The sequence below is a fragment of the Glycine max genome, chromosome 17 (assembly GCF_000004515.6).
Source record: "Glycine max cultivar Williams 82 chromosome 17, Glycine_max_v4.0, whole genome shotgun sequence".
NCBI classification, from domain to species: domain Eukaryota; kingdom Viridiplantae; phylum Streptophyta; class Magnoliopsida; order Fabales; family Fabaceae; genus Glycine; species Glycine max.
In genome coordinates this window covers 3669201-3695246 of record NC_038253.2, presented here as the reverse complement: position 1 = coordinate 3695246, position 26046 = coordinate 3669201, and the positions used below count along the sequence as shown (strand labels likewise).

At 30.4% G+C, this 26046-nt stretch overlaps 2 protein-coding genes and 1 long non-coding RNA gene across 3 annotated transcripts; 1 reads left to right on the top strand and 2 right to left on the bottom strand.

The window, feature by feature from the left end:
• Positions 1–557: 557 nt before the first annotated feature.
• DEP1 (dense and erect panicle 1) lies at positions 558–3549 on the bottom strand. The gene is made up of 5 exons (NM_001255299.2): positions 3011–3549; positions 2221–2273; positions 2051–2095; positions 1912–1956; positions 558–1235 (listed from the first exon to the last, which is right to left on the bottom strand). The coding sequence occupies exons 1-5, from the start codon at positions 3161–3163 to the stop codon at positions 845–847; spliced, it is 687 nt and encodes a 228-aa protein (NP_001242228.2). The 5' UTR covers positions 3164–3549; the 3' UTR covers positions 558–844.
• Positions 3550–17970: 14421 nt separating this feature from the next.
• LOC100306504 (uncharacterized) lies at positions 17971–19295 on the top strand. Its single transcript, NM_001249069.2, is given in 3 exon segments — positions 17971–18308; positions 18761–18991; positions 19103–19295. Coding segments are annotated over 3 exon segments (615 nt in total). The 5' UTR covers positions 17971–18068; the 3' UTR covers positions 19247–19295.
• Positions 19296–20229: 934 nt separating this feature from the next.
• LOC102668375 (uncharacterized) lies at positions 20230–23539 on the bottom strand. Its single transcript, XR_001385597.3, has 3 exons — positions 22113–23539; positions 21875–22021; positions 20230–21781 (listed from the first exon to the last, which is right to left on the bottom strand). It is a non-coding gene; the product is annotated as an uncharacterized lncRNA (long non-coding RNA).
• Between the last annotated feature and the right edge of the window lie 2507 nt (positions 23540–26046).

The window sequence follows — 26046 nt, the reverse complement described above, 5'->3', positions numbered from 1 at the left end:
TTGGTACAGGCGTGCAGTTAAAGGTTGTGGCATGTTCTACCGCAGTACATACTACACGCGGTCATTTCAAAGTTAACACTTCCTCTGAATTACTAATTACTAGTTATTTCGAAGGGTCTTATTCCAAACGATCTTTGGCCATGAATGGCTACTAATCCGTGTACCAAATGAATAGACATTTCCAGTGTCCTGTGTCCCGTGTCAGATATGCAGAAAAAGGTAGTTCACAGCAATCACTTATTTTCCTGCCGTGCCATTTGATTATTTCGTCGATCATCAACTTTCTGGTAGGACCACTGGGTTTGAAACTTTGAGGAAAAAAAAATCAATGAGACAAAAGAGAAAACATTTTTTCTTTTCTGTTTTCGGAGATAAAACGCTTTATCCTTATCGTGTTTTCAGGAAGCTGACAGGGGTTTTGCATCATGTAAAAAGAACCCAACTGACTTTCGCAATCAAGCTCCATCAAAACGCCAAAGGTTAATAATATATAACACTTGTGCATTAAGAAAATGGAACAAACATTGATTGATTAAACTTATCAAAGCATGCAATCGTAATCAATAGCTATTTTCTTACTATTGCGTCTTTCATTTCACTTGCAACATAACATTGGAGATCGACAACAGCAAAGGATCGAACTTATCTGACCCACAATTACAATACTACATTTGCTTCAAGTATCCATATAGTGCACAATCTAACTTACAACATTTATAACCTTTCTATTTTCAAAATTTATACTCTAGCTATTATGAATGCAATTTTGATAACAAAAGCTTCGGATTTTTTTTTGCTTCTTTTATTTTTTATTTTTTTTGCTTTTCCCTTTGGAAAGCATATACTAGCAACAAAAACAACATGGTCTCCAGCATGACTTTGTACAACAGCAACATGGGCTTACCTTCGGACAGCTTGGGCAAGAGCAAGTGCAGGTGCATTTGCAACTGCAGCAAGAGGGGCAAGATGGACAAGTTGGACACCCAAAATTGCAACTACGTGGGAAAGTACAACAATTTCCAAAACCACAACCCTCTTTACAGCAATTTGATTTGGGGCAAGAGCAACAACAGCTCCACTTTGGTAAGGAGCAGCATTTGATGGGTGGAAGACAACTGCAACTGCAACTGCATGGTTTGCAGTCACAACAGCAGCGTGGCAATTTTAGTTGTAAAGATAACCCTTCACAGCAGCAACAACAGCAGATCCAAGAGAGGTTAAAACAGGGCATGCCACTGCACATAAAAAAAGTTACTGAGTGTTATTCTTGAACCATGATAGTTATTAAATAAGGCTTACTATGGAATGAGGTGTTGCTTCAATAAATGGAATTTAACCAGCTTATCAATCATTGTCTGATGGCAACTCCGGTTTATCTCAGATATACACACACCACTGTTGACTGAATGCATCATTCAGCAACACTCCAACGTGTTTGTTTGATGCAGAAAACAAAATGACAAGATAACATGCCATAATCTTTATAATTAGGCATAGCTCAAGAGTGTTGTTCCTTAAAGCTAAACCATAGTGTTCACAGAAAGGGTCCCTCTCATTAGTCATTAGTCGTTTTCTTTTTTCAAGAAAATACTCAAATGAAAAAGGGGCATGAGTGGAAAAGAAATTCTTTGCTTGAGATTGATACTTAATCTCTTTCTTGTCATACCTTTTAACAAATAACTGCATGTGTATGCAAAAATAGACTACATAGTATTACATCAGATAGAAAATTTGTGTGATACTGGTAATTACTATTTAATAATAAAAAAAAAAGTCAGCTAGTTATTTGTGTGGGATATCATTATTATTATATAAAACTTGTTTAATCTATTTGCATTGAAGGCAAGTTTTCATACATATACATACAGTTGGTATAAAAACAGAAACAGTAACAGGATAAACAAGTGGTACCAGAGCCACTTCCAGAAGCGACATGACCGGCGGTTCTTCTTGGTTCTGCTTGAAAGAGAAAAAGGCATAAGAAATTAAGAATCAGGATGTTTTTTAAACTAACATATACTGATTGATGAATGATGAAAACAGTTCTTACGAAGGTAACAGGGGATCTGCGTTTGCCATCACATAATCAGCAATCCTGCAATATTGTGGCATTTAATCAGCAAAGAACATTTGGCTAGCAATTTATTATTCAAACATCCGAAGGAATTTCTCTAATTTCATTTCATGGTTTCACAATCTAAATGGCATGTACAAACATACTCTTTGCAGCATCTTGAAGCTGGTTGAAGGCCCTCAACAGATTTTAATTCTTCCTGCTAGATGCAAAATTGTCAGTAAACTTGATTTTAATACCAAAAGATGCCAGACAGAAACTGCACAAACTTAATCCAAATTGGCATGTTTGACTGTACAATCACGGTGCCATCATGTTACAAGTTGCTACTTCTCTAACATCTAATTACTGAGAGGGGATGAGAACAAATAATAATTACACAAAAATGTTTCGCATATGTGAGTGAAAAACCACCCATGCCACTTCATTATTGTTTCCAAACAATCAATCAGCATCCACAGACAAAAGATTCTGCCAATAAAAATAACATTTTTAGCAGTGAGGGTTAGCTACCACCTTACATTAACCACAGTAAATGAGTAAATTAATGATCAAAATCAAACCGTTAGAAAACCTCCAAAGGCAGAAGATCACTGGAAGAGGTTATGAATTAGTTGAAAGTTTCAAACACTTCTTTCCAAATTCAAAAAAGAAAAAAAAAGTCACAGTCATAGATAACCTAACTAACTACTCAGGAACCCTGGCAGAGATAAACTCATTAGTTACTATGTTTCATGGTGAAAGCTAAGTAGCGATCACGAAAATGCCACTCCAATTCGCCATCTCTGATCAGTACAAAAAGGCATGTTACAGTCACATTACCTCCATTTCAAAACCTCAACATTCTCAAAACCCGAGAGTTGAAGTTCCAGAACGGTGTAAAGGAGGGAAGTGGAATTGAAAAGGAAGCAAAAACGAGAAAAGAAAAAAACCCACCTCGAGAAAAGTGATTTCCCTCTCGAGCATGTGAACCCTGGCGGTTTCACGGCGCTTGCCATACAAATCTGGGTACTCCGGCGGGGACTTAGGAGAGGGTGGAGGCAGAGAAGGGACGGAAGAAGAACGAACGGTGGTGGGAGTAGTGGCCATTGAAGAGAGAGAGAGAGAGAAAGGAAGGTGAAATGGACAGAACAAGAAATGGCAGAGGTAGCAGGCAGTAATAGCAGAAGTCCTTGTTGATGCACTAAGGAAGGGGGCACAAGTAACAGTAATGGTAAGTGACAAAGAAGAAGCGGCAAATGAGGTTAGGTGTGAATACCATACGAAAAGACTGTGGCAGGGGCAGTAAATAGGCCCTCTGACAAGGGATAATTAAGAAACACCCGGAAACCACCCGAAACAGATTAGTAAATTTAAATTAAAAAGCCAAACTTGAATGGAAGGGTTGAATTGAAGAAGAAAAGGAAAAGTAACTGAAAAGAGTGATAATGAGGGTAGAAAGAGAGTCATTATTGTGTACAGGGCACGAGTGGGAGGGGGAAAGAATACATTCAATATTCAATATTAATAAAATAAAATGAGCAAGGGAGAAGAATCTGAGGCTGCGGGTAAATTTTTGTTTCTGAGAGTGGCACATCTTTTGTGCATGGTGTAAGGTAATAATAATGGTAAAGGGTATTAATTATAAATAGTAAAGACGGCTGAGAGAAAGCGCTGTGACTGCAAGTTTCAGTAAGAACCCATTTAAGCAAAGTTGGGGAGGCTTTGATTGAGATTTTGAGGTTTTGTTTGGGTAAGAGGCGATTTAAATGGGTTGTTTTTTTTCTTTTATTATGTGTTGTGATTTGAAAAACTTTGTTTTTATTTATATATTTTGTTTGTGCTGGTGGTGCAGGCAGCGAGCACTGAGTAGTGTGGCCTGGTGTTGCAGAGAGCAAGCGAAAAGCACGATGGGAATACCTCAGACCGCACGTGACCGCTGCGTAGGAAAGAGAAATCGTTGTGTTTTAGGCGCCACTCTTCGCCCACACGACGAATTTGCCCTGATTTTGAGAACACAAAATATACAAAGCAAGCGCCACTCTTCGGCCACTCTCTCTTATGTTTATTTTTATTTGAATTTTTTTTCATGAAATCATAAACTTTACTTTCTTACATTTTTTTTATTACTATGTGATTGGTAGTATTCACTAACTTTTTTAAAAATTAATTTTTATCTAAAAATCTAACTCATCATTTTTTGTGAAAATTTTTTTTTTAATTACATTTTTTTCATCTACGAGATTTAAATATGAGATCTTACTTGTAATATCATGATTAAATCACATCAAAATTAGAGGAATCTAAATATTGCAATATGAGACTGTATGAATTATTTGATATTACATATATTAACAAGATACATCTATTTTTCATTAGTCTATCAAAGACTTGAAGTAGTTATGATATTGATGACTTTCTGAAAAGTTTATCAAAAAGTGTGTTAATAAGTATAAAACATGCTGAAAAGCCTTGGTTTGTGAGGACCCAAAGTAAGCAAATTGATTTTCGAGATTTTGAAAAGGGTTATTTATGAAAGATTTTGACCAACATGAATGTTAAATGAAGTGTCACCACATGAAATATCTTAGTGTGAGAGTCACTTAAAAGTTGAAAATAAAAAATGTTACATTATTTAAGGAAATTGAGCCTAGTATCCCTTACATCAATGAACTGTAATGAATTATCCTCTTGTGCTTTTAATTTTTAATATTAATTGAATGGTTTAACAAGTTGTAACATAATAGCATAGACCAAATATATATATATATTGATTTTAATGGTTGTGTAATGATATTGTAAAATAATTTTATATTGTCATCCAATCTTAAATCATTGTTGAAATGAATTTTAAATTTGTTATACATAATAAATTATGATTGAACGATAATATAAAATTATTTTACATATTCTATGCATACTCTATTTTCTCATTATATAAATATTTAAATATGCTCACAACATACATCTAATATATCATCTTATACCTTAATATTAATTCATGATTTAACTTAACTTAATTATCTCTTCCAATTTGTTATTTTTAATATTTTTAGGTTGAACTTGAATTTGAATATAAATTTTTCAAATAAACTATCAATAATTAAAATAAATAATATTTCATAGCATAAATTATTTATCATAAATTTAAAATATATTTTATATCTTAAAAATTATATTTATTACCAATTTTAATTATAATAATAATTTATATTAAATATTTATTTGTTATAAATTATAAATTTTAGTTGTATAAAATAAATATTTATTTCGTATAATGCAAAAAATAAAATGTTAATTATCACTATTTATATATATAGATTTTTTTTTCTATTAATATATATATATATATATATATATATATATATATATATATATATATATATATATATATATATATATTTACATACACTGATAATAAATTCATGAACACACAAGGGTTTCAAAATCTAGTATATATCGACGATAAATGTTAACATTTCCCATCATAAACAAGATATTTTAGGAAATTCCAACAAATATATCTCAATGTAAAATTTTATTATGATAAAATATAATATTTTTTAAACTATTTTGTACACGATTTGTTGGACTAAAATGATTTAAAATTATCGCAAAGAATCATTATTCTTTCGTAATAAAACAATGTTAACTTAAAGTATCTTTGTTTGTCTGTCACTTCTCCACCAATAAAGAAAAGTGGAAAACAATTAGTGTTTTTTTACCTAAAACAATTTGACTCATCTGATTAGATATTTCTTTCGTGTTTTATGTACCTGCCGAATTTAGTAATAGTGTCGATCCTTAAATCATTTTATTGTAAATAATAACATTCAAATTTAATAACAAATGTTATATTCGTAGAGTGAGATCGATAATAAATTCTCTAATGTTTGTTGTTAAGAACAATACTTCCATATGTTAAATTACATCACATATAAAACATATATTTTTCACTTTTATCCTCTAGTTCATTAGCATATACTGGGTGTTCATCTATAATTTTTTTATTTCTATTGTTCTTAACAACAAACATTATTTTAGGATCTATAAAAACCCAAAAGTAGAAAAGAAATGAAGAAAGATAAGCAAGAGAAAAGAAGGTAATAAAAGTGTTTTTTTTTTCAGGGACTATAAATCTATAGCTTGCGAGAATTCCCACGGGGGGGCTATGGTTGCCTGTGGAGGATGCCATAGGGATAGGGGGCCATGGTCGCCTCTGACAAAAAAAATATTTTTTCCAATTTTAAATGAAAATAAATAAATAAATAAAACAAATGTTACTAAGTTGATGTGTTATCTCCCTAGCTTTAAGCGCTTTTCTTTAATGTTTTTATAAGATCATTTATCTCTGTAGGTAAATCTCTTTACATGACTTGCCATGAGACCTTTACGAAAGAAGCTTTGATAATGGGTATTCATCTAATCATCTCACATGTCTTACCTAAAATAAGCTTTTTGTTTTTAAATAGGCAAACTGAATATTAATAACAGCACAAGAAGTGCTAAATTACAAGTAACGATGACCACTGTGCTAAAATGAGCTTATTTATTTGCATGGCACCTTAATTAAGAGTGTTCCTGCACGGAAGGGTTAGTGACTTTCACAACATAAACCATCATCACATTAATAAGAGTTTTCATAGACCCTCAAATATTAGATCTAACTATTTCACCATTAAATTCCATTGTGAATGTCCCTTTTAAAAACATCAATTTTAGTCCTTTGCAAAACAAGGAATGGTCTTCCTAATAAAATAGAAGTGGAATTAGGGAGTTATCCTTCCTCGTATTAAGTACATGAAAAATAGTAGGTAGAACAAAAAGTGATTTATTTGAATTACTTTTCATATTGCTGCACAAACTATAATATTCACATAAACTATTCAGTATCAACTCAATTTCATTTTCAGATGTTTGGAAAATAAAATGCTTCGTAGAATCTCACACGGCAACTTATGAAAAGCAAAACCATTATTTTGATTTCATGATTCCTCATGTCCAAAAAACAGATTTGGACCGGAGCGACATCAATAATTGATGATTGGTACATGCAGCTTAGATGCATCATTAATGCAAGATAACTTCTTCTCTTCCATATTGTTGTTGTTGTATCCCATCAGCACAGGTTGGTCTTGGATGATTCCATATTAAGTAGTATACCTTGATTGTTTTTTATACAATCACGTATGCGACTTGTCTTAAACCTATTTTGAGCTGTGGGTGGTGAACATAAGGATTTTGATGTTGAAAAATGGCGTACATGTAACTTAATTGATAAAGTTTTAATAATTCGCACACAGATAAAGTTTTAATAATTTTGCTATTTTTATAACATTTTACAAGTTTATATATTGTCATAATATTAGTAATTAATTAATAATTATAACTTCGTATTTGAGTTTTAGAATATAATCCCAAGTCCTAACTTGAAAAAAAGTCAAATCTACGACAAAACAACCCAAGTTCCGATTTGGCGGTACAATAATTCGTAGAGTATCGTCGTTCTAACATTGTTCGCGAAAAATGGAAACGAACAAATGAATGCGTATACTTGTAATCAATCAACTGTCATTCAAGAAAATTCCCCAAATCGTGCGATGTTTTCCGTACGAATCTCAAACTATGCTTGAGGCTCATTTGGTCTTACTATTTTCTTTTAATTACTACCTTCTTTTGTGAATTATAGAATGTTTGGTTTAAGAAAGAAGACGAAGTAAAAAAAAAAAAAAAAGAGAACGGAAGTTATTTGATAGATAGGCATGAATGAAAAAAAAATGATAGCGTGAAGAGAGAAAATGAAAGAAAAAAGTGTCACGATTGTATTCTAGCCCCCTTTTTTTTATTTCTCCTTTATTGAACTTTCAATCTGGAATGAAATGATATAGTTTTCTTTTGATTAAAAAATGAATGAAAATAGTTGAAAGATAATAAAAAAAAATAAGGATTTATAGACAAAAACATAAAATTTAAGATTCTTTGATTTAGATGAAACACAGTGAAAAAGATATAGAATATTTAAATTCAAGTGCTTGAATTATGAGAAAAATATCATTTAAATTACTTTTAATTACGAAAAATAAAATAAATATAATTTAGAATGACTAAAAGAATTTAAAAAATTGAAAGGATAAAAAGAAAAGAAAAAGTTAAATTGTAATGACTAAAAAAATGTATTTAATCCTAAAAAAAACAACTGTGTTATTGGTGCCATAATTATAGCGCGAGGGGAGGGGATGACAGAATATGGTTTATTATGATATAAAAAAATAATAGGCTTAATTATTAATTTGGTTTTTAAATTATTTAATTTGGTCTCAAAATTTTTAAAAGATTTATTTTGATTATAAGATTTTAAAAAATGAATCAATTTGTTCTATAAATCTTTTAAATATTTAATTTAGTTCTCAAATTTTTAAAAATAAATCAATTTGATCCTTATATTTTGAAGAACATAAATATCAAATTGAATTATTTAAAATAATTTGAAAAAAAAATTAATTTATTTTTAAAAACTTGACAATCAAAATCAACCTTTTAAAAATCTGACCAAATTAATAGTTAAGCGAAAAGAAAAATTAAGATGCGTGTTAAATGATGTCTATTTTAACCTAGTTGGAACCCATGCTAAATTTGTGAAAAAAGATATGAACGATGTTCGGAAAATTTTGACAACTTTCAGGCTTCAGCTCTCTTTCATGGCAATTGAATAACATCAAGCCTCCCGATTTTGAAAGTGACATGGGGTCTCTCTCTCTGCTTGTTACCCACAAGAGGTTTATTTTGTAAACTTAATAATTTATGTATTCTTTCTTTACAAATCCACTCAATTTTGCCAAGAAACTTAATTTGGTGGACCCCATATATTTTGTACGAAATTTACTATTAATTTATACTCAAACGAATGGTGAAAAGGTGATTTTTCTTTCTTTTTCGTGGATAGTCATATTTTGTTCTCTCTTCTTTTGTTGAAAACAAATAGAGTCTTAACTCTTTCCATGTGTTGAAACACTTTTTGTACGTTTCTCCCTCTTACTATAAACAAACCGTGGGTAAAGAAGATCAAAAGGAAAAAAAGTTATATGTATAAAGTGAAATATGTCATAATAAAATATTTTATTCTTTTTATAAAAATAACTTTTATGTGAGTTTTCGGTTCAATTTGAAAGAATTGAAAAAAACAGGAGTCTCGTAAAAATGTTTCATTTCCTCACATTTTTAAGTGATATCAAATTACGAGGGAATGATATTCACCTAAAAACTATAATACAGAAGGAGAGACAATGTAAGTGCTTTTCGTCTATTCTTATTCTTCCGTTTTTTTTTTTTTGACAGACTTATTCTATCTTTCATGCCTTCCAACCATGTTAAGGAAAATAACACTAATGTTTTTTTTATATAAAAATTCAGAAATATAATTTTTTTTATTGTAACTAATTTTTTAATATAACTAATAAAAATGAACTTAAATATTTAATGAACTCGGCATAAAATTGTATTCATTTTAGTGATATTATTATTTTTATTTACTTTCGAGTTTGATAATTTGACCTTTCTCTTAATCTATGATTTTTTCGCTAAAAATATTTAAAAAATAAGTATATGTTAAATTTTTTAATTAATTAGATATTTTTAAAAATATATTATTAAAATTAAAACAATAATGACAATAGTATATTATTTAAAATTAATAAATAAAATGAATATTAAAATTTAAAAAATAATATTATAAATTTTAAAGTGAAATATACTTTAAACTCCATCTAACAAATATTATAAATCTATGCATCAATAACATTTAATTTAATTAACAATTTATAAATCAACTTAAATTATTTATTTAATACACTGATAATATACTAAGATGTATCTAAAAGTGTTTTCCTTCTTCTAAGAATAGAAGGGATAAATTTAGAACTTAATTGGTATGTATTGTTAGTGTAATTTTTTATCTTAGTAATTAATTAAAAATGAATTTAGTATATTTTTTAAATAATAATTAATAAATTTGTTATACATTATAATTTAAAAAGTAATATATTTTAGTAATTAAATTGGTAAATTTAAGGAAACATTATTATGATCGCTAAAAAAAACATTATGATGAATATTTAGAATTTAGTAGAATGAAGGGCCACGCGCAGTGAAGGGGAGTAGCGCGTAAAACGAGGGAGGGGTGGGGCCGGGGCCAGGGCCAGGATGAAACAGACATGTCATCCAAGCACTTGCCGCTCTTTCCCAAAGTTGTTAGGTTATGTTATGCGGCAAAAAGGGTTAAAAAGTTAAAGTGAATAATGACGTGTCTCACTGTTTTGCCGGCGCATTATAGAATCCTCGAAGCAACTCGAATCTAACATGAGCCTGGTGTCCTCAGAATAAAAGCGGTGAATTTTCGTAGTCCGGTAATCAATCATTGTCCGGTTTTTATCTTCATTGAGCTGTGACCTCGACAGCTTCTGGAGACTGCGTACAACGCGCCACGTGCACCAACCTGACACCATCGCTTCTCACCCTCACCCTCACCTTTTAAATAATAAAACAACCTTTAAAAAAATGCTGATACCAAATTACTAGTAAATTGTGAATCATTTGGTAGTTAAATTTTTCAAAATATATCTCTTGATATCATATTTCTTTCAACCTATCATTTATACTTTTGTTTTTAGAATTAATAATAATAAAAAATAATCATACAGTAGTATTATAAAATATATCATTTTTCATAAATGTATAACATAATTTATATATTTAACAAATATTTATTTATTATAAATTTCAATTATAATATTATTTATATATTCACAATTAATTATTTATTATAAAATTTAATTATATAAATAACCTTTTATCTCGTTGGTTACACAAACTAAAATATTAATTACAATAAACTATAAATACTAAACAACCCACATCATGTATATCATTGTAATAGCAATAAGCAAATCATAACAATTCTCTTTTTTAGATTTAACTAGTTGCAACTTACAAGTAAAAAATTATAATTATTTATTTAAAAATTAATTGGATGTATTTATCCGTTATCTATTATATTATATAAAAAATAAAATTTTATTTAATAAAAAAATTCACATAACAACCTCATATTCATTCAACATTACTTAAATGTAATTAATTCAATTTTAATTAATTCAAAATAATAAAATGATAGATGATAAAATTTTATTTCTAATTACATTAAATTAAAAATTGTTCAAATCAATCAATTCATTAAAATACTAAAATGAACATACATACAATTATGTCACCTTAATTAATAATAATTATGTTGCCCATTCATTATACTACATTCGTTCATTTTTATCTGTTTTTTAAAAGTTATTATGTAAAATTCAAGAAATGCATGTGAAGTTTTCTATTTTTCACTCCACAATAAATGCATAAATTAATTAATTAAAAATTATGTGACAAGTAACAATATAATTGATAAAATAACAATTAATGTGATCTTATATTTTACAAGCGACAGATAAATAGAAATAAAAATAAAAATTCTCCAAAAATACAATAATTAAAATAGTATTGTACAATCACATTATTTTTTTTAGTAATATATGCTGCCAATTCATTAAAATAAACATGTTTTTTTATTCCATTTTATTTAGTTTCAATGCAGAATATGTAGAAGCAAGAAAAACATGTTGATCAATTTTTTGAAGTCATAACCTTACCCAGCGATGACACAGAGTTCATTCATCAACTTGATGTCTCCATTCGGGCACGTGTTGGTGTAATTCAACTCGGCAAATTCATCAAATTTTTTTTATTCCTTTTAGGGTAAATCTTTATCTGTTTCAGTTTTAAAACTTTAATTTAAGTATTCTAATTAATATATTATTATTTTTTAAAAATTAAATAAACATTAATTTGAATCATTTAATTAATTATTAATACAAAAAAATAACTAATAAATCAACTTTGTTTAAGAGAAAGTCAAAAGAAAGAATATAAGACATCACAAAAGTAAAAAAAAAAATCATACATAAATCAACAGTCTCAATAATAATAATTTTTTGAATATCTACTAACATATATTTATTAAAATTTAAACTAAATAATTAATAATAAGTATTTATTTATTACTATTACAGCTTTTTTATTACTTTTAATCAATTATAGTCTTTTATTTTATCTTTCTAAAGTGAATCTCTCACTTTAAAAATGTATAATGCTTCACTTTTAATTTACCACCCAAATTAACTTGCAAAAAAACTTTATAGTAGTATAATTTTCATTGAGATATTGTTTTCTTAATTTTCTTTACTCGTTTTTTCTTGATACATTGCTAATAACTTAACTGCTTTTTAATCAAATTTAAAATGCATTTTTCACACGAAATAAAAATGTCGACGACCACGAACTTTTTTATGATAAATATTTTATTTATTAATCCTAACATCTTGAAAAAAATCGGAAATTAAGATTTGAGCATTTAATTTATCTAACTATGTAAGGTATTATCGTAGGCGAAAGTAATGTGACTAACCTCTTAGTCGTAAATATTACCTTAGCCTGGAATTTAGCCGTTTATAATAAATTTACGCAACGGAGAAAAATTGTTAAATTGCAATGTGAAATTCGAAACAAAACATGCAACCACAAATAGGGAAGATGGATGGGTGAACACGGAGAAATGGTAATGTGTGCAAGTCTGCAATATAATTAATAAGTATGCCCGTGAAAGGGTCCGAAAAAATCAACTAAGTACTCGAAACAAAACAGGGAAAAAAAAGAGCAAATAGTACAGAAGATCGATGATATAAAAAGATAGAATAAGATAAGATAAAAAGCACATACCCAAAGAAAATTACTGAAAAATATTAATGAAAATAAGCTAAAAAAATTTGTGAGGTTTTGTTAGATCTAAACTCTAAACCTTTGTTAAAAATATAAAGTTTGAGTTTATATTTGAAAGAAAACAATAATTATTATGAAGGTTTAGAAAGGTGATGTTTAGTTTGTTAGGTATAAAAAATGAATCTTTTTTATTTATTTTAAAAAAATTTAATTTCCTATTGGTTTTTATATCTCTTATTTATTACCTTGATATTTAATATTTTTATTATTTTCACGAAGAAGCAATTAAAAGAATGATGTTTAGTAAGATTTTAAAATTAAAAAAATGGGTAATTTAAAGCAAAACTTTTCTTTATAAAACAAAGATAAAAAGTATTTATTAATATTTCATGTTCTTAGTTATTTTTTAAAATAATTCTTAGTTATTGTTATTGGCATGTAAAAATAACGTAACGTTGAATTTTGGTTAACCGAAATTAAGCTGGGAGACTTAATTATGTAAAAGCAGAATAACCTACTACTTATTTATTTTTCCATTTACCAAATTTAATTTGATATTTTTAGGCTAAAATACAGTTTTGTTTTTCTTATTTTTCTTTATCCACAATTTCAGTTTTCTTAGTAAGAAATAGAAACATTTAGTTTATCATTTTTCAAAATTAGAAAATTTGTTGATACGATCCAATTTAACGTTTTGACCATTAAGTTTTTAACATTGACTTATAGTTGACAGAGTTCATTTTATGGGATATTTTATTACTACTTTTTTTTTTTCTTTGATAGTCGTGATTTGATTACTTTATCTTTTGGTGGTCATAGTTTTTCTAAAGTAAAAATTAGAAAAATTAATAAAATGTTTATATGTTTAAAATAATTATTTATTAAATTGAATTATTTAGTAATTAATAAAAAATTTCAAAAAGTATAATTGTTATACTGGCATATCACTTAAGACACTATCAATGTTAGTAACTTAGTATGGACTGACACACTAATTTAGATGATAAGATTAAATTTCTTAATTTTTAAAAATGAGGAGATTAAATATTTTTATTTTTAAACAAAGAAGCTAATTTTGTGAATTGAGAAAAATAATTAAGAGGAATAAAATTATATTTTGCATATTTTTAAAATGGAACCTGAGCTCAATAATTTGTATCAGTCAAACTAATAGGCGTTGGTATTGGCACTACTTTTTAATTGGCCATAGTTTTAGCTACAGAAGTATTTCATTAATTCAATATTTTGAAAATTTTGATATACAGACGTAAAAATTTCGGCGTCTACCAGAGAAGGAAACAGAGACGACGTAAAAATTTCATATTTTTAGAGACGAGAATTAGCGACGGAAAGTCCGTCTCTAGATTTGTTAGCTCCGTCCCTGAATGATCTAAACAGTATCAGAGACACAGATGTTTGTGACGCTCATATCCCGTGTCTAATTAATGTTAACTTAATCCATCTCTACGTGAGAATTTCAAATTTTAAAATTAATATATTAGAGACGAAAATATTCCGTCTCTATTTTTCCAAAAATTTATTTTTGAAGAATTGTAGTTTAAAAATATTAAATCAGATTAAAAATTTCTTAAGATTTATGAACAATGTTATATATATTTCGCCCAGAGGTATGATGATTCCATTTAAATACTTATTATATAGTGTTATTGATTGGAAAAATATATATGTCCTGGAGGAAAAACTGAAATTTTAACAGGAGATTAAAAATATTATCAATAGTACATGATCTTGCCTCCGTTGCTAAATATAAGAAAAAAATTATAATATTTTTTTGTTTTTAAATATAAGAAATATATGATTACTTTCAAATGCATTAATTGCAAATTTTATTTTATATATTTATTTATTATAAATATTATTAATGAGATAAGTCATACATATTAGTGAAAAAATTATCCCTTAAAAAATGAGTAGTGTCATTAAATACAAAAATTACTTAAAATATTTAATTCAGTGAATATTTTTGAAATAAAATTTAAATTTATGATATTATTAATTAAAGTTAATCAAATTAATTATTTTTATTGGTCATGATGTTTAGGTATTTGTTTCTTATGAATAGGAAGGTAGATACATATTTTAAACTTAAGTATAATTTTGGTCTCCTCGTTTAAAAATAGATACATTGATCTCCTATTTTATAAATTATGTAATATTGATCAAATCCTTATTTTAGCCTATATTTTTATTGATATTTTTCTTATATTTTATATTTTAATTTTGGTTGAATTGAATCTTAGCCTTGACGTATCATTTTTTTTTCTATTATTTTGATAGTTATTTATAATATGATCACTTCAATTAATTACCCAACTATTTTTTATTCTTAATTATTATGAATTATTTTGAATTTAATTATAAAATAAAAAATTCTCACTTTTAAGTACTATTTTTCATAAAACTATTTTAAGTGATCGACTTAAATATTATTATAATATTTATATAAATATATAAAAAAATATTTTTTTCAATATTTTACTTGTTAAATATAATATACGACAAACTTTAAATATACTAGTATTTATTACATTTTATAACAAAATATACAATTATATTAAAAGATAAAATTTTAAAAAATTAATATTAGTGAGTAATTATATATATGTATATATTATGCTAATATAACTTTATAAATTTTCAATTTTAAAATGTATTTTATAGATTAATTTTTTATAGACCACCATGAAAGGGCGTCATGGAGCTTATTAAGAAATAATCTAAAAACATATATTGCTGAAGCATGAGCATATGAAAAAAATATTAGGTGAATTTAGACCGGCATCTATCCATAATTTCAAATAATGTTTATATAATTTATATTTAAATTATACAATTTACAAATTAAAAATTTACTCTGTGCCATACAAATATTAACAAGCACTATAATAGTTAACACTTACCTAATAATTTCTTATGAACATACACCCTACGTAGTACGTACTTTCTGGTTTCACGTTAAATGTTTCCTATCAAATGTATATAATTTATTAACCCAAACCATGTAGATGATAAAATGAAGACTAAATTACACTTGTATTCCTTGATATTAGAGTTTATTATACTCAATTTTTCTTTTTATCATACATAAGACTCTCTTGTGTTTTTATCATCCATTACACTGTTATTTCTTGACCCACTAATATTATCAAAGATAATGAGAAAAAGGAGAAAGTGAAGATCTAGTAGTGTAACCTTCACATCCTTAACCCTGATGAAGATGACATTGTTGTACTTGATGAAACAATGTTGAGCTTCAACATGCCGTCAGAGGAGGTGAAGCAAAGGTTGGCGGGATGAATACCTGCATGCGACACATAATTAGAGCACTGATCATTGGTGATGTTGTCGCGACACTGGAAGAGGCCATAGATGACGTCGAGGAGGCAGAGACGTGAAGTTGTTGTGGTTGACGAAGGCGACGAAGTTGACAGGGAGGTGAGGAATAAGTTGACGGTGTTTTCGTAAGCGAAACCTGACCTGAATTGAAAGTAGACTTGCACGATAGGGATTCTTAGAACATTTCACAAAAAAATTAACACTATTAATAACGATGATTATTTAGAAAAGACAAAAAAAAAAGTTTGAGAAAAAATACAAACGTAATAAATACTAACTTTTTCCAGAAGAACAAATCTAATTTACTCTAAAATAAATTTATATACTCTTTGAACCGGAATTTCGTTATTGGAGTTATTGACTATTATCTGTCTCCTCCTTTCTAAAAAAGTTAAGAAAAATTGACAATAAATAATGATGACATAATTAAAACGATAAATATTTGATGACACATAGCAATGTCTTCTCGTGCTATAGCCTATAGGATCCCCTAATGAATATGTTATGATTAAGACACATGATGTCCTTATCCAATAAAATTAAGGTGTTTTAATTACTAATATACACGTGGTCCAGGGTATAGAATTAGATAATAATTCCTATTATCCAAAAAAGAAGATAATAACTGAAAAAGGCAAAAAGCAGCCAACTAAAATACCCTAAAAAAACACACCAAACAAGAGCAGTTAACGTGGCACATACGCAAGAATCCCGTCAGCCCAATGCATTAGAATTAGACAACCGTATGCAAGAATCATACATATGGTTCAACATTATTCCAAAAAGAATGGATCAAATCGAGTAGGGTTGCTCTCGTAGTCCAATCCTATTCTAGGGATTACACATTTTCTTTTACATAAAAAGTTAAATTCACATTCTACTTTTCTTCCTATAAGATCATACGATAATAAACAATTAAAAACAAAATCATACAATTTCAAAAGTGTAAAAACAACATTACAAGACAAACGACGTGCTCAACACAAGTTCCCCTATATATCAAAGCACACCTCTCGTATATTGCACTCATCCCCTCTTTGCAGCAGCCTAAGGCTACACACACCGAATCTCTAAAGTACAGAAACACTAGCTATTTTGAAAATCACTTGCTAACTAGTTTCCTTTTCTCCTCGTCTGTGCCGAATAAAATCTTTTTAAGTTTTAACACACATATGGGACCAATGAAATCCCGTTTGGGAAACTAGCTAGTCATAATGAAATCCACTAGGGCACGCTAGCCTACACACATTTTCATATACGCCTTTTTTTGGTTTAAAGGGAGGGGGCTAGCGGCTAGCCACACTTTCTTAACAATATTTTGTATTCGTGATCATCACGTACCATATCAACCCGTGTCATGCAATTATGATAATGTCATTCACACATAGTAGTATAATCTTGCATATATTTTTATATTGATTTTATCTAAATCATTATCTTTATAATAATAATTTTAAAAAATAATTAAAATGTGATATTTAATCAATATATTTTTACTATATTTTTTCATTAAAATTAAGAATTCAACAAAATTGTTTTCATATTGGTGATCACAAGGTAGTTAAAAGTGGCGTATCATTTTCGCATAATAAATAAAGCCAAACTTTGTATCTCCTCCACAAGCTATCTCAATCCAAGACTCGTAGAGATTCTTCCACTTCCTACCTCTACCTCTGAACTTGCCAAACCCTCTTTTTAACAAAGACAAAGGAGTCAGAGAAGGGAGAGAAAACTTGATCGTTTTTGTTTTGTAGAAACAACTTGGTATAGTTAATAATAATATTTGAGGAGATCGAGAGAGCAAAGACAAAGTTTGTAGTTTGTAAGTACAGAGAAAGATCACATGATTGCGAAGACAAACACGATTATGCCTATCATTGGCAAACTGTACTGTTCATCGTCTGAGACGGTGCTTGTGGTGAGGAGGAGGCCACACGTGGTGAATGGTGGGGGTTTTGTAGTCATGGATTGTAGTGCCCAGAGGGTTGTGTTCAGGGTCGATGGTTGTGGTGTTCGTGGCAAAAAGGGAGACTTGATTCTAAGAGAAGGAGATGGAGACGCTTTGCTTCTCATGCGTCGAATGGTATATTTATTTATTCATTTATTGCATTTTGTATGTTACGTTTCAAGTTTGTATATGTATTCTAAATGTAAAACAAATCAATTCATAAGTATGCCATTTTAGTGTGAAGTTAGAAATTTAATCTTTAAGTGCATGTTTGGATGTCTGTTGTAAAAATATCTCCACTTTTCCTTTTGTATTTTGTTTGAGTTGAACTATTGGATTTGATTTTGAAATTCGTGCACATCAACTTAGATGGCAAACCAAACATGCTCTAAGTATGTATAAAAAAATATATGATAGGAATTCCGAAGGAATTAGTTGCTAGCTGTCGGTCAGGAATATATGGGGACCCCAAGTATTATATATATTTGTGTTTTATATAATCTTTGATTTGAGGTTGAGAGATTGAGTTTCATATTAACATAGGGAAAGGTTGCAGTTTGGTTAATTTAACATTTTCAAGTGTGCAGGGAGGCATGGTTGAGGCCTTAAGCATTTACAAGAAGTGGAAATGCTACAGCTTGGACTACGAAGGATCTCGGAAGCTGGTTTTCAGCTTGAGAGAACCCAATTCTTGTTTGGTTAAGAACAATGCAATCAGAATCTTCACTAGGAACAGAGGCCGTGACTTTAAGATCAGTGGCTGTTTCCCGGATAAGTGTTGTAGCATTGTTGACTCTAAAGGCAACGAGGTAGCACAGGTACTCCTAAAAATTAATTTGTTTGAGTTGAGAATTATATATTTACAACATGATTATAAAAGTAACATTAAGTTGTTATTTGAATGTGTTGGTTGATGATTTATTTATTAGGTGGGGATGATGAAGGAAGTGGAGGAATTGATTGAAAGCAAGGATTTGTACCATGTGGTGGTGAATCCTGGGATGGATCAAGCTTTTGTTTTCGGAGTCATCGCTGTCCTTGATTACATTTATGGCGAATCTACCCACCGCTAAATCCAAAACTCTACTGAGAATGTGCTCTGAGTTTTGTGTTTTTCTTTTTTGGTGTGTAGGATCACTCTTTCTCCTATCACACAGGCATATAAATGGGGATTGAAGATTTTCTAAAGAAGAAAGGGATCATCAACTTGTCTAGAATCAATTTTCTAAAGTTGTATATTACGAAGAAATGTGGCTATTAAGGCATTTTCCCTTATAATAAAGGGATTTGTCTTGTATAAATGTATAATAATGATCAGTGTGATTTGTTACCTATAAAAAAAGTGCTTTCACCCAACCGTTTAATCTTTTAAGATAGTTACTTAAGGACATGATAGAAGAGTCTTCAAGATCATACGATTTAGCATTGAATTCTAGCCTTTCATTTTTTTCTTCTTCCAATTAAACGTTAACTTTTACTAGTATTAATTCATTCTTATAGACTGATATCGAATATCCGTGAGACTGAATTCATATTTGTGAAGATGGATTGGTGAAGAATGGTAGCTGCTACCTGCTAGTTAACGGTTTGAAAATGAAGTACTGCTTAATTTATTATTACGCACGGATTTGACAAAGTTGGTTTGAACATGCGTGTACTTAATTTGATGCTAGTAATGTATTGCTACATCCCTGTTTTCATGTTGAATAAAATATTCTCTTTATTTACCTCATGCGTGTACTTAATTTGATCCAAGGTATATTGCTACATCAATATTATCGTGTTGAATGAAATATTCTCTTTATTTATCTTTCAAACAGTGGCTGCTGATTGCGTAAATAATTTAGTCTATCTCTTACACCGAGTGACTAATTAAATTGATTTTCTGGATTTTTTTTAAAAGGTAAAACGAAATATATTATTAAGAACAAAACTCAGCTTTAGCACAAGTAGTGCAAAAGCCAAGCCAGCAAGTGTAACAGATACAAAACACTAGCTCATCAACATGGGAAAAGCATTACATAAGCACCTACTAATGCTACCAACACAGAAAACTTCTTCTGTAACTTAATACCCTCCATACAGCTCAGTTATACATGCACAACTTAAACTTGAATTGAACACACCCAAGCATTGAGTCACATCGAGATTTTATTGAGCCAAGTCCACCAAGAAGGCAAGCTTAATTTGATTGCCAGCAGTAACTAACTGTAAGGCATTTTATGGATAATAGGAGACAATAGCAATTTATGTAAGAAGGATAACAGCAAGATTGACTAAATTCCACACCAAGGGATTGCCGTATTTTTTGATTGCAATCATCCCAAAATCATATCAATATTTTTAATAGAATGTCTGATAAACCAAACTATTTATAAGAAGCATAAAGGACAAAAAAGTACTACATTTTTTTTAAGAGAAAGCTACCAAATCTTCTTTAAATCTCTAATGACAAGAGGATGACAAGTTGGAGAAAGGACTGGTTGTAGTATTGGTGACTAATGACTAGAAAACAATTAACAAAGAAAAATTAAAGAATAGTGGATCTCAGTAAAATCAGCTTTAAAGTCATAGAGAAAAGAGACGTTAGAGTATACTATTGTGAAAGAAATTAAGACGTGGATCTTAGCCGTTGATGTGGAGACCAGACAATCACCATACTTATATTCCAATAAAAACATCTTACCCTTTTCTATTCAGTTGATATATGTACACAATATTATACCCATTTCACCTTTCCACGATACAATGGGTTTGTTTGATCAGTAACCAAGCGTCAAACAAGCAGTTCGCACAAGCGTCAATTGCAGTGCTTGATATGCTGTTAGGAATTAGGATTCAACCTTATTTCTCAAAATTTGTGAGTTGACTTTCTGATAGCATGTGTGTCTTAATCAAATTTGGACCGAAATTAATTTCTTACATATGATAATTTAATCTTTTCAATACAAAAGGATTGAACCACACTTCACTGTATATATATGGCTATTTGCTATACAAGTAAAAAGGATCACTTTAAACAAACAGGTACAAATTTGATCTTTGGGTGTGTGAGAAAACTTATGAGAGAGAGAAAAAAATAAAACATGACAAACATTACAGACATTAATTTATAATTAACCCCGAAAGCTGCCATAAGGCCACAATAAAACTAACAATTCCAGAGAATGAACAGAATCAGACGTAATTCACAAATACTCATCAGTAAAGAAACACATAGATTATAAACAAAACAAGTCAATATCCTTGAGTTTACGTCAATATCCCAGAGGTTACTAATGTAAAGATGGCCAACAAGGAACTGTTTGCAACTGGTCAAATGTAAACTATTTAAATAAAAGTTTACAAGTTGCAGAACACCTTGTGCAGGAGGATAAGTTTTCAATCATTTCAAGCTTCTCCCCTTCGTTTGAACTAGTGTTAGTGCAAATTGTCATGGTCTGCAAATGACTTGCATTCTGCATAATATATCTTGCAAATTGAAACTCACCTTTTGAGCCCACATAATTGGTAAGACGGCATGTTTTAAGGTGTAATGAAACGCACGTGGGAATAGACTGTGGGTATGACCAATCTGCTCCCTCGTTAGCATGTAGTCCTAGATCCTTCTGTTAACAAACAACAAGCCTAGAATAAAATAAAATTGATAGAAGTATGTGAAGAAAGGATGAAAATAGAAATCGTGCTTAAACTAATCAAACCTTATCAATGACAAGAATTTGAAGCTTGGGGCAATGCTACAGTACTTTCAACAATTTAAGCCGCTCGCTAGCACGCTCCAAATCCAAATAGCCAAATTCAATGTGAGTTAAATTGTGAAATTCAGGCATGTAGTATTGAAGATATACCTGCAAGGGTTACATCAAAACAATAATCTGTCAGTATCAGAATCCCCTGTTATTCTTGAAAAAGCGGAAAGTAATGACATAGAAATCTCACACATCGTATCCAATCTATGCTCATAAACTCAACATTGTTAACAACTTCTAATGGAACCACAGCATCGGGTTTATGGATATGGGCTCTGACCAACTTGGGCAATGTTTTAAACCGAGCTTGAATTCCTTCCATATCATCATAAAATTCATCGCCATGTTCATCGTAAATACAGCCTAAATTCTCCGCATTCAAATCCTCAAGATTAGGACACCCACAAAGAAGCTCAGCAAAATGCATAGCACTTAAGCAAGGCAGAGGGTAAACCAATTATCCAAGGAACACAGGAGAACACGCGGCGTCCGCGAGCCATGCTTTGACATCGGCGGGACTGTAACGAGAAGAGCGAACACAGTGGCGGAGTCTTTTGAGGGGTTGGTCCAAATGGAAATAGCTCAGCTTGAGGTAGCTGTGTTCTTCTAAGTCGAGAGTGGGAACTGAGCGCCAGAGAGGCTCCCATCGCTTGGAGAGAACGCTGTTTGCAACAACTTCTTTGGTTGAGACAAAGATAGAATGTTACACAGAACTGCGTCTGCCAAACAACTGATCGTATCGGCCATTTTTTGATGTTGAAGTGAAACAACAAAGCAATTTTATTGCCAAAATCAATCTCCTTCTCTCCCCTGACAGACATCAAACCCTAAAAACCCCAATCCTTGCATTCCTCGCTCAAACTATTGCTACTCCATTTTATTACGAGAAGATGATTATGTGAAAGTTTATCTTTCATACATAGCGTTTGCTTTAACCTATCAAACTATCTCCGAATGGAAATCTATGATATGTGTGATTATGCTGTTGGGCTAAGCAGACAGCTGAATGGATCAATTATATCATCAGACCATAAGAATTATTTATAATATGTTGATGCTAAATTTTTACTTTACAACCCCTGTAGTGAGACAGCTACTTGAAGTATTTACAGATACACTTTTGTTAATTTTTATACTACTTTCTCTCCCGATTGTTCTGAGTTTAAGTTCTCTTCTGCATGTTTCTTTACTGGTCCAGATCATATGATGTTTGAGATTATAATATTTAAGCTGTGATTACTTACTGATGTGAGGTATAAACTTCAACTATATTGCATGCATTGTATTTTTTTATATCTCAGGTATGAAAACCACTAGGAATTGTTGGTGTTATCATGGCCTTCAACTTTCATGTGCTGTTCTACATATACTTGGTCCTTCCTGGGACATAACGTTATAATCAGGTTATATAATTAAACCAATTAAATGGGTTATGTAGGTTTCCACTCTATGTTAAAAGTTCTGTATGCTACCTGAATGATGCTTGGTTTAGTTTCCTAAAGTAAAGTGAAGCGTCCTCCTCTTTTTTCTTTTATAATGATTCCAGCCTTATTATAGTCCCTATTTTAAGATATTTGATATATGATGCCCTAAAACATGACTTCTCTTCCTGTGCTACTACCTCCACGTATCATGCGCTGTGTAATCATATATGTTGCCATAATCCTCATCGCACTTACCAGAGAAAAAGAAAAATAGAAAGACACTACATAGAGATATTTTAAATTTACTTGATTCTGTATGATTTGAATATTATAATCTTTGCTATTGAGTTGATAATGATGCCTTCCCTCGTATAGGTGGGATAATGGTCCAGCAAACAGTAAATGAAATATTTGGCAAATTCTTGCTTGAGTTAAGTGGTAACAATGTAATAGTAGTACGTGGTGGGTGATCAACGTTGCACATCCTATCGTAGATTGATCATTGGTAACAACCATTGAAAATTTTGAATTTCTTAATTCATATGTGAATTTAATGAAGGTATGCATATTCATCTATTTTAGCTTTCTTAGACTACAGTTTCTTCATGAGAGTAATTACGCAAATGTAGTTGATCAACTTATTGAAGTCTACAAACAAGTTAAATTGATGACTTACTGGAGACGAGGACTTTAGTTGAGCCCTTACAGACATGCATTTCAGTGGAAAACCAATTATCAAATCTGAGGCATGTATCTTCTTGTTACTGTGGAAAAAAAAAAAAACTAATGTACTCTGGTGCTAGAAGGCTCCTTGCTATGCAAAGGTATGTAGGAGGGTCATGTATGCAGTTTTACCTTTGCATATGCAAACAGATTGTTTCCGGACCCATGACCAAAGGGTCTGTAACTTTACCGTTGTTACAATCTTCTAGTTACATGCTGCAGGTGTTTAACCTTCCAATAGGTAATTGGTAATTGTATGCCTTTTCTCTGATATGATTAAAGTTAGTATTTTGTGGAGATATAAGGTTGGCCCAGTAGTAGTTAGGGAAGGGTGAAGAGAGAAGGGAGGAAAGAGAGGTTGTGGGTTCAAATCACCCAACTAACATTTATAACAAAACTAACATTTACCGATAAAAATAATGTGAGTAATTTGTATGTGGAGACAATCTAAGAGCACTACCAAAGTGTTTCAAAGAAAGATTATCTTGAAGTAGGTTTACTTCTGGCCTAGATCAACTTAAGTTAAATGGACTCTTTATGCTCTGTATGAAAGTCAGAAGGAAATTTTGTACAACCAAAATTTGCTTGAGGTTTCCCCAGATGCTCATATATGTATCAATTTTTTATTAGCCTGATTTCTTTTGAAGTTTAGCTTCTGATTGAACTTTGTGATTATAATTACGGCTTGGACTCTAGAAGAACTAATAGTCCTGAATAACCTGATTTCTTTTGAAGTTTAGCTTCTGATTGAACTTTGTGATTATAATTACGGCTTGGACTCCAGAAGAACTAATAGTCCTGAATAATTCTACCTCAAGGATTGAGTAGTTCAGTTTTTACATGAAGACCTGAAGCTATATTCAGATAGATTAGAAGAGTTCTTATAGACTTCTCCATTTCTTTTTTGTGGTCCATCCTAGATCCTCAATATTATTATGTTAGGTTAGGCATTCAAATACTAACCAAAACCCTCTGAAATGTTCTTTTTGGTGATTTCTAGCTGTAAAATTAGTATATTGTGTGTACACATACATATGAATACCATGCAGGCAGCGGGAAGTGATTATTTTTTTTTGGTGGAACAGGGAAGTGAATATGGTATATAGTGAACGTTACATAGCAACAAATGGAGCAGAAATGGGTGTTGCTTTTGGTGGAAGCAGGGAGTGACTCCTGGAAATAATACATGAGACACTCTACAAGGTAACTCTCAGTTGAATTTACTGTGTTGCATTATCTGTTGACCCAGGGAATAATAAACTTTGGATAGGAAGCCATCTTTTGTACAGGAATATGCTCAAATGCAAATTTCATCATAAGGAAAGTACAATGCCAAAATTAAGTCAGGCTGACATGTGGGCTTAAATGTAGTAGTATTAACTAGATATGCAATCAGAATGGTACCTCAACTTGCAGTTTCAATGTATAAAGATACATTAAACCGCATTCAGTAAATTGGTACAAAAACTTTATTTCCCACTCATATAGTTTGTCTTGAAATATGCTTATCAAATAGATTCTTATTGAATAGCATGGACATGGAAGTTCAATTTTTAGCCTATCTATCCGTTCTTGTGTTTGAGGGACATCATACAGTTGCCTGCTATTGGATATAATGAGCCCGACATACTAAATGAGATATGTTGGGCAAAAACACTAGTAGAATCTTTTACCGTACAAGTAGAGCTTGGATTTTCTAATGTTTCACATTAAAATCTTTCCAATCAGTTGGACTCAATATGCTGTTCTTCAAAAGCTTCTTTTCCCTGGATAACAGAAAGGGGTCTTGAAAAAAGAAAAAAAAAAAAAAAGGTGCCTTGATGAGATGGTCCAGCACTGTTCGTGCGCTGAAAATTGGGCTTTGATGTTGATTTTACAATGACAATGAAGGTATTGAAAAATCAAACTCTTCGTCATGCTCTTTAGATCCTGAATGGTATCTGTGAATGACCAGTACTGAAGTAGCAGAGTCTTGCT